The sequence below is a fragment of the Sebastes umbrosus genome, chromosome 1 (genome assembly GCF_015220745.1).
Source record: "Sebastes umbrosus isolate fSebUmb1 chromosome 1, fSebUmb1.pri, whole genome shotgun sequence".
NCBI classification, from domain to species: domain Eukaryota; kingdom Metazoa; phylum Chordata; class Actinopteri; order Perciformes; family Sebastidae; genus Sebastes; species Sebastes umbrosus.
In genome coordinates, this window is record NC_051269.1 from 4,374,768 (window position 1) to 4,389,500 (window position 14,733).

General features: G+C 41.3%; 1 protein-coding gene across 25 annotated transcripts in view; it reads left to right on the top strand.

Annotated features, from left to right (window-relative positions):
- nfasca (neurofascin homolog (chicken) a) overlaps window positions 1-13,096 on the top strand; it is a 167,193-nt gene extending 154,097 nt beyond the window's left edge. For 20 of the 25 annotated variants that reach the window (XM_037764635.1, XM_037764644.1, XM_037764666.1 and 17 more), the window contains one exon: window positions 10,135-13,096. In XM_037764635.1, coding sequence (XP_037620563.1) covers window positions 10,135-10,363 — 229 coding nt within the window. In that variant the 3' untranslated portion in view covers window positions 10,364-13,096. Of the gene's footprint in view, window positions 1-667; window positions 1,544-5,036; window positions 5,055-10,134 lie in introns of all 25 variants that reach the window. The other 5 variants (XR_005206239.1, XR_005206233.1, XR_005206235.1 and 2 more) reach the window with 2 other exon arrangements.
- Window positions 13,097-14,733: the final 1,637 nt, after the last annotated feature.

Consider the following 14,733-nt stretch of genomic DNA (forward strand, 5'->3'; position numbering starts at 1 on the left):
CCAGAGTTTTGGTCGGAGACGATAACGTTTCTCTCTGCGGAGCCCCGTCACTTCACAAGACACGGGAAACCTCTGTTGGTCTGGAGGAGCTGCAGCAGTTATTTCTGCACAAACATCCACTGTACATTCACTAGATATTTTCAGAGCTAAACTAACTCTTCTGCAGTGTGGAGTGTGCGCGCATGCAGGTGAGGTGGAGCGAGCCAAGCGATTGAGAACGAGCGCGGTGTGTGAGTGAAGGCAGGCAGAGGAGCAGAGTACAGCAGTGACTCCGGTCCTGGAGACCAAAGCTACGGTCTCCTCCGCGTCCTCCGACCGCCGCCAACACTGTATAACAGACGGGCTTCACTAGATAGAACTTTGCGGTTTTGGTGCTTCCGTGTAGTTTGTGTTGGAGTCTGAGTCTGAACAGCGTAGCCACACGTGAGCGCGCATGGGACACCGACCCGGGTGATTTATACGTGTAAGAAGTTACAAACAGTCCCTTTAAACCTTGCCTTATGTTATGAAGGCATGTGTGTGTGTGTGTGTGTGTTGTGCAGTGGACTTGCATCAAAAAGATTTAACATATACAGTAGTACATATTTGTGTAATTTGAATATGAGCTGTATATTCTGTACAGTGTGTAGTGTGTGTTGGTAAGTGATGTGTCTTTTGCTCCTTTCAGGTCCCACTGATCTCTGTGGCTTCATTCTTCTTTATGAAGAACGAGTCGGTTTTTCTCTGTCTGTCCGCTTTGACTACAAATAATATTTGTTGCTTTCTAAATCTAAGATGTTACACGTTCTAACTCCGTTGTGTGAGAGTGGCACTAAAACTTTAATCTTTAATTGTTGACACTCAGGAATGAGGAAAGGCCTCTGAAACGTATTATTGACCTTGGATCCAACTGGAAATACAACTGTATAAATACCGATATCAACACACATAACAGCAAGGATCCTGTCTTTGACTATTCATCAAAGCACTAGGGAATGTTGTATCATTGTGTAGCCCTGCTTTGGTGCAAAATGTTCTTGCCTAAAGAATGTAATTACAGTCTTCGATTGACACAGCAGTGCATGTGATGGCATTGAAATTCAAAAGATAGCTGTAAATGAGGTCATTTCAAAAGAGGCGCTGATCATTTATTATCACCTGAGTGGTGCTGTACTTTAGTGTTTAATACCGTGTGATTAATCCGTCTTCAGTGTGTGAGATCCTCTTTTGTTTTTTGAATCAATAATGAGTCTAACATCGATACCCAACCCGTCTCTTACAGTCAAGGTCGTTGCTTTACTCCGATTCTGACCCAGACTCCATCCTCTGGTGCTAATCCCTCAAGTCCACTCAGCTCTCAGCTCTGTGTGTGTTTGTGTGCATGCGAGGATTTACATGCATGTATCATGTGGTCCTTGTCCTCCTTCCTTCTTTCCTTCCTCTGTCTTTTCCTCTACACTTCGTCTCGCTCGCTGTCTCCCCTGTATTCCTCACGTCTCGTCCCTCTCTTTCCCCCACGCTGAAATGGGTCATCTGTCCCTGACAGGAACGAAAACGAGAACAGGTACTTTGGTTGTTCGGCACGGCATCTCTCTTGGCCTGTGCATGTCGGGCGGGGGGGAACAGATGTTTCCCTGAGCTGAGGGGAACGTGGGCTGGATAAGGTGTAGCTTATTTTTTTGGGAGGGGGGCAAACAGTAGAATCTGCTTGATTAATGCATCGCTGGCTCTTTGGTCAGTCTGCAAAGAGTGCACAGATTTCATTCATGCTGTAAACAATATCAGTCCAACTGGCCTGCACTGTTTTTTTTAAAGCACTATTTGAACAACGTGATAGACACAGGACATATACTAGAAAGTAGCTGACGCCATAGTGATTAAATATGATAAACAGAGAGATGGACAGGATGCAGCTGAGAGCCAGGCTTCGGTTCCTTTAAGGGTGTCATACTGTCAATCCAATAATCAACCAAACTATCTCATCTTCAAACATGTATGTTGTAGTCAGTATGTTTATTTGTTTATTGCAACTGGTCTCCCAAAAGATATTTTATTCAAAACTAAACCCAGAGAAAATAAAAAGGTAGACAAATATTTATAGTGGCCGTAGTAATTATGACAGGAGAGAAAGGAGGTCGGGTTGGATGGTTGGGTCAAACAAACACAGGACTATCACCCGAGAGGCCGCTGTTTGTGTCCCGTGTGAAACCAAAAGTCAACGTTGACTTATTTTACCGCACTTTTGTGACGTACTTAACTAACGCCACGTAACCTATGTAAGTTACGTAACGAGCATACTTCTTTTTTATCCAAACCTCGATCTTTTCCTAAACCTAACCAAGTAGCTTTCTTGCCTAGACCTAAAGTTCTCACTTCTTGGGTTTATTTTGCATGAGGCTAAATTTGTCAAGCCCCGAGTAAGCCTTGGGACAGGCTTTTAACATTTTAGACTCCAAACATGAGACATGAGACTCTATAATAACAGATTAACCACAAAATATCCACCCTGGTGATAAATATTCTGTTTTTAAATTGCATATTTAGTACAAATAAAAATAACATAATTACAATTCACAGTAGCCAAGACGAAGGGAAATTATATTTCAGGTACGATGCATTTTCTCTCAGAACACAGCAGAACGGTGTACAGTGTACATGTTTGGAATGAAATATAAAATGCCTCTGGTTAATCACAGCCTTGGTTCAACCACAGGTTCTTATAGAATCACATGAAAAGAGCAGAATTAAAACACACCGACCATGGCCCCCTGCCCTCCATTTAATCTTTCATTGAATAGCTCGAAGCTGCTTTTTTTTTATCAAGCTCAATATTGGAGCAATATTACACAACTCCATTAATCTTAATGTAATATTGCGTGTGCATTTCTGTTACCCAGAGTTGCATAGGGATCAGTCAATACCAAAAGAGCTTGTCTGGAACTTCTCCCCCGTAAATAAAAGAGCAAAGAAGCCTCCGTGTTCATGACCACATCAGGCTCTTCATGGATCAGCTGTTCCGGCAGCACAAAGAGACGTGATCCCAGAAAGCAGCTGGAATGAACGGTATGGAAGTTCTTGCCCTTTTTTTTTTGTTGGTTCCAGCTCAGGAACTAACATGTTTTTCACCCTTCTGGAGGTTAATTGCTTTGTTTTTCCTCCACCGACTGACATTTAAAAAGCATCCGCCACCAGGTGCGCGGGGCGAGAGATGGTGAGGGAAATCAATTTTAGGTTGTAGTGAGGGCAGGCAGGCAGGGCCATTTATGTTTGGCACAGTTTGACACCCTTAAGAAACCGATGTAGGCAACAAACAACTGGAGAACACATCTGGAGGACAAGAGATTGAACAAACAAAAACAAAAGGTTATGACCTTGGATCAACAAATCTTGAAAGTAGTAACACTGTCTGTGGCGTCTATGTCTATAATGCATTATAAACATACTTAAAATGTATTATAATGTGCATATAACACTGTATAATCACAGTTATTAGCACTCATAATGCTTTATAACAATAATCATAACACATTATGAAGCATTTTAGAAAGGCTCATATGGCCAAATATCAAAATACTTCATAATTACTGATCACTCACTGATGCAAGGATCATAGTGTATTATAATTCCCAGATTTGTAATAATTATAATATTTTTATAATGCATTATAATCACTGTTATAATGCCTTATAATGTGATTATAAAGTAAAAAATAATTTTACAATGTTTTTGTTCTTGCATAGATTTAATAGTCTGTTTTTCACTTCACTTAAAGCAAACAATAACCACTTAGATTGACATTATAATGCATCATAAAAAGATTATAATATATTACAACTATGGGAATTATAATACACTATGATCCTTGCAAAATTGTACGTTATGGTTATTGTTATAAAGCGTTGTGAATATTTATGCGTGCTTATATAACTATAATTATGCAATGCTACAAGCAGATTATAACACATGTTTATAATGCATTATAGACATACAGGTGTCATAGAAAGTGTTACCAAAATAATTCAAAGTAAAAACTTCAGGCACTACTCTTCTCCTTCTCCTGTTCTCTGCATCTTGTTCTTCATTCAGAGTAGTTTTAGTGTGTAGGACAAGAATGAATTAAACATCATTAACTCTTTGAAGAAAAACTCTTTTACTCGTCATCACGCATGAGATTTTATAGTGTAGGTTTTAAAGGATGAATCTAATTTATTACAACCTGGATCTTACATTTCGTAGCTGGCCATCAATTTGTTGTACAAAACAAGACAATTGCTGAGAACAGGCGGAAGCGAGAAACACAAGCACTCAGACCTTCAGACGGGTTGTAAACAAGCCTCCAGGTCAGATACTTTTATTTAGAAGAGAACACAAAGGTGACCAGGAAGAATTTCCATCACAGTTTACAGAACCACTTCCTGCTTCAACTTGGACCTGCTGTACTTGTACTGTAGTTGTGAGCGCACGGTTTTCCCCGTATAATGAAAGATTATCAGCTCACTCTCAGTTTTACCTCCACATTAAGTGGTTTAGATAAACTGTTGGCCAACCCTTTCCATATCGTACGATTGGACGGCATAACTCACCGATGTGTAGTAATTACGATGCTGGGCTTTGTTTCTTGCCCCGTCAAGTTCTGTTACCATTTCTCAACAACTGCTGACTTCAGCGTTATTGCAACTAATTACAATGATGGCCAAAACCACAGAAACAAGACTCAAGTTGTAACAAGCTGGAATTAGATGGCTCTGACACATGCTATGCTGCCTTTGTCTCTAATGGACAAAAAAAAATATTTTATTCAAATATCAAACATATACTTTATTTGATTTATGCCACTGGGATTAGGATTATGATGATTTCAATGTGTTGACCTCTACTCTATATAAATGTTGTACATGTTGTCCTCATCTCCCTCTTCTGTATCTGTGTATGTAACATGTCTGGTTGTCCATCTGTGTCATGACTGTCTTTCTGTTCCACCCCTTCCCACTTTATGTCCTATGTGTCTCGCTGTCTCTTTTTTTTTTGGGATTTATTTTCTTCATTGGTCCAAAAAGTCAAAAGTCTCTTGAAAGGTACTGTATGAAAGGAGAAGAGTCACCTCACCCACCCCCCCTCTGAGTCCTCTTAATCCTGCTTTAAGATAACCTCATCTCCCATTGCTCATTCGCAGTGCATTTTAATTGATTAATGTCTGTTAGAGCCAATTTGTTAACATCCTAATGAGTTCTATCTATTAATTGAACGCATGTCAATGCATTTGAAAAAGCATGATTTATCCAATATTGGATAATATCAACCCCATACGATGTCCCCTAATACAAAACTAAGTCAAATAAGAGAAAGCAAAAGAAAATACAGCGAGTTGACTTCCTGACTCGTGTTAATTTGAGTCATTTCCATGAACGCTGCAGATGGGCGACCTTCGCTCTTCTAGTCCAAAAATCACCTAATCAGATAATTGAATCATTCCCGACTCTTGCCCTCTTTTCATTCTGAAGACATTTCGGAGTCATCCCTCCTCGGCTCGCTGAAGCCGCCGGTGCAATACGGTCGACAAATGAAAGCGAGAGCTTGGCAAATGTGACCGGGGCAGGCGGGTTTGAAAAGGGGGCTCTGCCTCTTGGCCAGATTTTTTATTTAATTAGCTGAAAGAGATGTGATCTTGAAGCGATTCAGTGGCACCGGTGCGCAGAGAGTGATGTCCTTCTGATCTACTCCTGGCACACTCGGAGGATACTCCTTACTGCACACTGTGTCTGATATATCGATGAGTTATGAGGACATCTGCTCCTGATTCAACTACTTACAGGCCTTCTGGGTACTTTTATTGACAACACTTAAGCCATGGGCACACTACCAACGTCAGGAGCGCGTGGCGTCTGCGTCGTGTGGTGGCTGCGTGATGCAGGAGTCTGGTGTTCACACTAATCGCGTGTTGGCTGCGTGTCGGCTGCCTGTCAGCTGTGTTTCTGCTGCTGCTGTCAGCCCTTTCTTTCTGCATATAGTTTGCCTTTTTAATGGCCATTTAACTTCATATAAATATAATTTATATTTATTTTAGACAGAGAAATGTTCAGAAACGTGTGGTAATTAGTAAATAATAGTAATAGTGAGACGCGCGTCTCATGCGGGCAGTGTGTCCACTCAAACCTGTTAACATAGACGCCGAAATAAAAAACAACACGCCACGCAGCCGCCACGCGAATCTCATGCGGGCAGTGTGTCCACCACTTTAGTCTCTAAGTATTTGGACAGTGACACACTGACTCGTTTACATACAGCCAAAGCTGCTAAGAAGTTTTTTTTTAAACCAAACGGAGGATATTCGTGACAAATTAACAAATTTAATCGACTAAAAGACGAGGACCTTTCCCTCACATTTCCCCCACTTTGTGCTCAACTCCCACTCTCTTCATCTCTTCACCTTGTTACTTGTCAGCATGTGTTCTGAAAGCGTCCATTGTTTCACTATCTCTGCTTCTTCTCTGACTGTCTCTCTCCGCTCTACTCTGAAAGATTCTTGTTGTGGATTGATAAAATAACTGCTTGGATTTCGAGTTCGATCGGAGTCAAATTTGCCGGATCTGAATTGTGACTGCGGTCGTGCTGCATCTCTGCCGTGGTCCATTTGTACTCTTGATTAATAACATGTATGGTTTCTAAAAAAATGTGATCAAGTGATATGTCTGTGGTTCCCAAAGTGTTTCAGCATGGAGCATGACGATTCTGAGAAGCTACAGTGTAGATTCTTGTCCTCTCCGAGGGAATCTCTGAGTACATAATGTTTGATAACCTTGAAATGCAAATACACGCCCTGAGCTGAGAAGAGCAATGAAACAGAAAAAAAAATATCTCACTTTTTGCATCCTTCGAGTGCATTTTCCTGCTGTTATGCTATACTGGCTTGATCTGAGACAAGAAAGCTAAAGCTAACCTATAGCTCTTTCTTCCTGTGCATGAAGTTCTCTTATCCCTAAAATCAGAGTTATAGGAGACATGCGGCCATGCTCTGAACTGAAATCAAGCACAGCTCCACAAATGAGGTGCAATGGAGTTTCCGTGCGTAGATCTCAGGTCAGAACATGGCCACCATTTAGCATGTGTATGCAAATGTCTTATTTGAATTTTTGATGACAGTATTTATCTCTTTTAATCACCCCTGTCTCCTATGTTTACTTATTTGATGAAGTATGTACGTAGTAATTTCACTGGCAGTATTTTTTCCAGTCCAGGAAGTGTGACGCTCTTATACTTTACTGTAGTCATGGGGACGAGGTTATCAAAGATAATTCAAGTGCAGGACTATAACGGACCTCATGTACTAACTTCGCTATTTTTCAACCTATTTTCCCATTTTTTTGTGTCTGACTGCCTATTAGGGACAACAATTCCTGAAACTGGTCCAGTATTGAGGGAGAGCGCTGTAGACGACAACTGCTCACAGGATGCAATATGGTGCTGTTGGGGCAAGCTGGCACCGTCATTTACGTCCACTAAAAGTGCTTGTTTTTGCCCTGACAGGCTCTGATTGTTATCATAAGTGTCTGAAATCATTGAAAGAGTCTTGCTAAAGGAGAAGTTGTCAGACACTTATTATAACAATCTGAGCCTGTCAGTGGCAAAAACAAGCATTTTTAGTGGACGTAACGTTACGCAGACGCCGCTTACTTGCCCTCGCAGCTCATTTCGCGGCTGCCAGTTGCAGCGTTCCCTCAATCCCTCAATACTAGACCAATCTCAAAAGTGGTTGTCCCCATTGGTCACTTAGACACAAAAATATGGGATAATAGGGTCCAGGTTGAAAAATACCAAAGTTAACCCTTTAAGGCTAGGGAGAATTTTGCAGATTCATTCAGTATATTTTGTATTGGCAGTGAACAGTTTGCCAATACATTCAATGTTATGCTGATAAAGAACTTAATCCAGGTAATTATATTTCCTATAAACACATTAAGGCAAATTAGTTCTATATGAATGTAATTTTCAGGAGACAGGGTTGCTTTTAAAACATATGGACGAATACTGGTTAGTGTTCTGCAAAATCGACTTTTAACTTTGGATCAACAAGCATCTTTGGTATAAAATGCTAATGCAGCTATGTTTTTAAAGGATAGGTTTGGATTCTCTCAAGTCTGTCTTGATACAGTACTCACATACCGTAAGGAAGTTGAGAGAGTTCTTCTCTAAGTAGCCTATGTAAGGTCACGATGCAATTCCACTGAAGCACGACTTTAGTCTACATGAATTAAAGTACCACATCTACCGGAAGTCAACAAGTAGTCATTACTGCGGTGGCGTCTCCCTACAATATGTGCAAGTTTGAATGCAAGCTGTCCTAAGAAGTGTACAATTTTCCACTATTACCTTTACTTCCTATGTGCCGTTACTTTTGACTTTTAACGATATCTAGAAGTTCGGTATAGAACCTGTGCACTTATCAGCTGCTCCACCAGTAGCTTGGCAAACTTCAACCTGTTAGCTTAGCTAGCTAACATTAGTGGGCTACTGTCGAGAGGCTGTCGTGGTTCTACAAAATAAAGTAACTCTATCAACTAACTGTGGAGTTATTGAGAAATATAACGTTAGTTGCTCTAACTAGTGCAACCTAATGACAAAGTAAACATTTGGTCGGGATCACAATCAGAACACATAGTGTTGGTTTACTGTTTAACTGGTGACCTAGTAAAAGCCTTACATTTTACTTTAAATAACTTTAAATACATACTAATCTGTGTTTATTATCTGCGCCAACCATTTACTTTAGTTACCGCGAGCAACCACAGATGCATTCGACTGAAAGTCACCAGTTAACACCAAGTTAGCAGACATCGAGTCACGACGACTTGCCATCGAAGAAACGGCGGGGCCGTTAGACGGGGGAACGCACTAAGCAGTCGCTGGATTCGTCTATACTGTAAGAGATGTGGGACAAAATCTCTCCTCGATCCACGCAAAAATGCCCTGTGATTCATTGCGCGTCAAGCTGATCACAACCCGCCCAATTAAAGAAAAAAGTAGCCCAAGTAGACACAATCTGGCAACACCGGTCTGCATACACAACACATACAGTCACAATGTTTGAGCTGCGCGCAGACATCTGTTAGAGGACCAATAAGTTTACAGTATTAAATCATAAAATGACTATGATATGTCATCAGAGATTAAGGAAACATGCTGAATTGAAATACTTGCTTCCCCGACAACAATGCTACAGCCAGTATGTTCTCCTTTGACATTTCCATTCCGGCCTTCTGCAGTCGTGGAAGCGAGCAACTGGATCAACAGAGATGACATTAACGTTAGATTCGACCCGACCTGAAAAGCCTTGGCACATCTCTCTGTGGTCCGTGTGCAGCTGGGTCATCAAGGCAGCGAGTATTTGAGACAAACAGACGGTGAAGTGATTCCGACTACTGCTGCTGGCCAGAGGCTAACGCGGTCGTGTTTAGAAAGTAACCTTCAGATTACGAAAATGTGTGCTAACTGCCATCAGTCGATTTCGCGTGAACTCTTTGTTTAAGTAGATTTGGACAGATGATGACGTTTATGTCACACTGACCCTTGCAGCTATGTGGACACAGAAACTATCATTTGAGCTTTAGTCAAATCGAGTGGATAGCTTCCAAAGTTACATTCTCTTTAGAATGAAATTATCTTTACAGTATGTTTCCACTGACGGTGTTTCTTTGCTGTGGAGGTACATCCTGTTTATTGCTGGGACAAAACACCAGGATAAACCTAACGGGAACTACCAGGAAGAATATATCCACATGAGTTGGCCTCCTATTAGCTTTGGCTGACCTTAAGAATGCAAATGACATAGCTTGTGAGTACTGTATTTATAGAGAATTGAAACTATTCAAACCTATCCTTTAAGGAAAATATGGAAAAGAAATGAATCATAAAAATCTAAATTCTAGTCTGGCATGACCTGAGTGACCTGAACATTCAGTCACTTCACCAAGAGTTACAAAAGCTGAAAATATGGAATTAACATCATTTCTTTACCCGCAACCTGCATAACCTTTCACTTTCCCCTTTTAACCTGTGCCGATGGGGGACAACAGGGTCCCCGAGCTCCCGCTGACACTCTTAACCGCATCCCGCTCCCGTTTTGACCTTTAACTGACAGCTCTTCGTTCACCTTTGCAGCAGCGACGAGGACAACAAGCCTCTCCAGGGCAGCCAGACGTCGCTGGATGGCGCTGTGAAGGAAAGCGACGACAGCCTGGTGGACTACGGCGAGGGCGGCGACGGCCAGTTCAACGAGGACGGCTCTTTCATCGGTCAGTACACGGTGAAGAAGGACAAGGACGAGACGGAGGGCAACGAGAGCTCCGAGGCCACCTCGCCCGTCAACGCCATCTACTCGCTGGCGTAGCGCCGCGGCGGCAGCAGCAGCAGCACACGGGGGGACGCTGATCTGATTTGAGGGCGTTACGACAAAAACCACGACACCATACACCTGACACAAACACACACACACATGAATATATTAATATATGAAACACATTAAACACAGAAGGAACGCAGCAGGGCCTGTCTGGAGACTGGGTAGGCTTCCCTCTGCTGATAAAGTAACAGGGGAACACGGATTAGACCACAAGCCTTTATTTTAGTTTTCCAGCTCGAAGAAATTGGCCCGTTGGAGCTGACGTTTGGACAAAGAGGACAGTGCTTGTTTTCCTCTGCGCTCCGTCTGACCCTTACACAGACTTGAAGTGTGCCTTCGGGGCAGCTCTCAGCACTTGGAGGCATCAACAAGCGTTCTTTAGAGATTTGTTTCTTTGGCTCGTTTCTGCTCTGAACATTTTCAGCGTCCCTGCTACTCCTTCCTGATACGCCCCCCCCCCCCCCTTCATACCTCTGTTTAGCATCCCAGTAAAGTACACACAAGAGGTCCCTGACACACACACACACACATACACACACTGGCCCCGTCCTGCAACATATTAGCTTCTAACCATCAAACTCAACAGGATGCCGGCAGATATGTTTATCATATTGATATTTACGCAATGAAAGATTTTAGTTTTTCCACAGCTGGTAGACGAGTCATCGAATCTTAAATGAGTGCTGTATACAGTCCTGGCACACATTTTAGTGCCCTGCAAAAACTATGCACCTATCACCTCCTCCATACCATTTTGGGTTTAATCTGGTTAGTAAAAGTACACATTTTCTTTTTTTTTGACCACTCACAGGCTAAATCACACGCTTTTATTCACTTTGCCTTGTAGGCTGCGACGTGGTAGACGATGTTTTTTCTTACCTCTAATCCAATGTTGTAGTGCAGAGAAGCTATTTCTGCCACCACAAGCACCACGCTCTGCTATCTCAGTATGTTGTTAATGAATCCCATTAAAACAAAAAAAAAGATGATAAATATTATTTCGGAGCATGGTAGTAGCTTAGTGCAAGAGAAATGGAAGGCAACAGAGAGGGAAGTTGATCTTTAGACCACAACCCGGTGAATTCACTAGTAAGCATGCAGGCTATAATGCTGCGTTCATGTCAAATGGGAACAAATGTCGGTCGACAGTTCAAATGTTGACACTACTTTGGAGCTGTTAAGCGTCCATGTTTCTGTTTTTCTGTTGACTTTGGTTTCTTATTTGTTACAGGCGGTACTTTTGAAAGTACGTTTTTATACCAAACCAGACATTGCTTATGTCAATCCAACACGGTGATCACATAATGACTAATTAGGATCGGGAAAAAGTAAAAAAGAATATTTATATTTCCTCTACAACTTACCTGTGACACCAGAATTCTGGAAGTTTTTAAACTTCTTTAGTATGAACTCCTGTAAGCGGAGAAGTGTTTTCAAGTTGGAAGCCAAAGTCTACATTCTCTCCCATGGGCCATGAATGCAGCACGAGAGGCCGGGACCCTTAGGGTGTGTTCAGACTACATTTTTACCACAATTTTTTCTTTTTTTTTTCTTTGCAGTCTATGTTTATTTGCCTTAAACAGCCAATGTATTAGCTGTTAGTAACATACGCACTAACCTCCGGTTCTCTCTGTTACTTTCCTCCGGACCTCTCTCTCTTTTCTCGTCTCCATATGTTCATAAATTGGGAATAAATTGGGAGTCATAAAGCCTCGGAATAGGCCAAAAGTTTTACTCGAGTGTCAACACGGACACATCTTTCTCACATCTGTGCATCGCCTTTATATGCAATCACACCACCTCTCAACGTTCTCTTTGTGTTCAGTCTGAACCCACCCTTAACAGAGGGATCTAAAACCTCCGTCCCTCCATCCGTCTTTTATATTTATATATATTTCTTAATCACTACAGATGAAAAAAAGACAGCGTTAGGGCCACGTAGACTACGTAAAATAAGATTTACAGCATGAAAATATATACAATGAATTCACAGCCAACCGTTGAAATGGAACGTATCAGCTTATTTTTTTTTTTGCAGAGGAAGAACGATAAAAAGAAAACTGTTTGAGTAACAGAGCAAGGTCTCATGTACACGCTCAGTATTTCACATTCGTCATGTCGCCATTCTGTTAACAGACTGATGGACTGACGGTCAGTGATTTTGCTTGTGTTTCTTTATTTTACACTCAATGTTCACATCATACTGTAGTTACCTGCTACTCGACGGCACTATTAACCCCTCCAATGCTAAATCAGAAAGATCTTTTCACTCCAGTTAGCGACTGGAGTTCACATTGTATTTCAAATATTTATTTTATATTTCTATTTATTACATTATGTGGATAGTATTAATATTAGTCCTTCATTTAATAATTGTTATATACACCAACTTATTTTGTTGTTTTACACCAGAAATAGCCAGAATAAAGGATGTCTCCAGAATCTGTTATTGTTCATCATAAGAGGCATTTTAAACACAACAGTATGTTCAAGATATTTGTGATATTTGTAGCAGCTGGATTTCTGCTGTAAACAAAACAACAACAACAACAAAATACCTGTCGTGTTTATCTGTGCTGCTCTTCTCGTACTCATGTCGTATTACGATTACTCTGTGTTGTTATTCAGATTTATGTAACATAACCTTTCCGCCACACAGAAAATTAATATTGTTGCTTATTATTTATTTGTCATATATTCTGTACTTGTAGGTCCTGAAAAGAAAAAAAATCTTATATTTGTAAATATTTAAAAGTCGATTTCCCCCAGAAAAGAACGCTTTATCCGAGACAAAAAGTCACAAATCTGTATTCACCGAGCAAATGTGACGGGTGCATCTTTAGTCCGTCACGCACCTTCGTAACGTAGCTTTGACTAACAATTGCACTCCGAAAAAAGTAACAAGAATCATCCTTCACTCTGTGTTGCCCTTTGCTTTGACATTGTGATGTACGGTACCGACTGTGGCGAGTCCTATCAGTCGCTTGTTGAATGATGGTTTGGATTCTATATCGTGAAAGAGGAATACTTGCGATTCTCTATGTAAATAAGACGCAAGTGCTACTGCAATTTTGTAGCATTGTCGCACACAAACTGCTAGTAGGCCTAAAAACATGCATTCGCTGAGGTATTGGAACAAACTCCCCCCCCCCCTCCCGACCCCCTCCTTCCCCCCCTCCTTTAAATTGTTATACATATGTCATCTTTCTGCATATAGCCTCCTTCCTGGGATGCCTTTCACCTAACATACCTATTGTTGCATAGCTCGTCCCATTTCAGGGGCCACCTTAGAGGACTAAATGATGAGTCTGCTCCTCCTCCTCCTCCACAAATGAGACGCCTAACACACACACACCAAGCAGTGAACCAAATTTAGTTCCAGAAAGTCGTCCCCGACACAAGCAGAGAACAGTGGCAACACATTATGTTATGTCATGTTACAGTCATTGGAAATAGGGTTTGAAGCTGAAAAATGAAGCCAACGAGGAAGTGCGAAAAAGTTGCTCACTTGAGGTTGAATCCAAAAGCGAGTCAATCCCCATAGACCTCCATGTTAAAATGCCCAACTTTACAGCAAAAATAAACAAGTTGGTACAAAAAAACGGTTTTGGTCTCTGTGGCTTATATCCCTGTTCATGACAACTGAACAGGGATATTATAAATTTAAATTATAAAAAAATATTTATTAAGGCTTAAAGGACCCATATCATAAAAAAGTGAGATTTTCATGTTTTTTTATTATAAAGCAGGCTTAAGTCCTACATAAATACTGTGAAAGTTTCGAAACGCTCAATCCACAGGGACACAAGCTGTCAGGATTTCTGTCCATTTGTGATGTCACAAATATACAATATTTAGACCCTTTACACAGATTTAAATGTAAACATTCTAAATGTGTCCCAGTTTATTCCTGGTTGCAGTGGATGTGAATGTCTTCAACTGACAGGAAGTACACATGGACCCAAGCTGTTGCCTAGCAACGCAATTCTGTTGCAATTTCGTCACAATTCCGTCGAAATGCGCTAAAACGGAGCGTTTCAGACAGAGGGTAAATACAGGCTTATTCAGGCCGACAGTATGAGGAAAATACAGTTTTTTTTAACAATACAGCATGTAAACATGTTCTAGTAGAAACACAAAATACAAGTATGATCCTGAAAATGAGCACGATATGGGACCTTTAAAGTTAGGCATTATTGAGGCTGCTCTGAGTGACAGCTGGGTGCCGTACCAGGTCGCCAGCTGCTATAGCTGTGTGCTATAGCTGTCTGCTCTGCTGCATTGCCCGGCCCGCCTCAGCTCCACCGATGATCCACCTCTTTGCCCGTTGGATTAGTCGGGAGTTAGTCTGCGTCGTC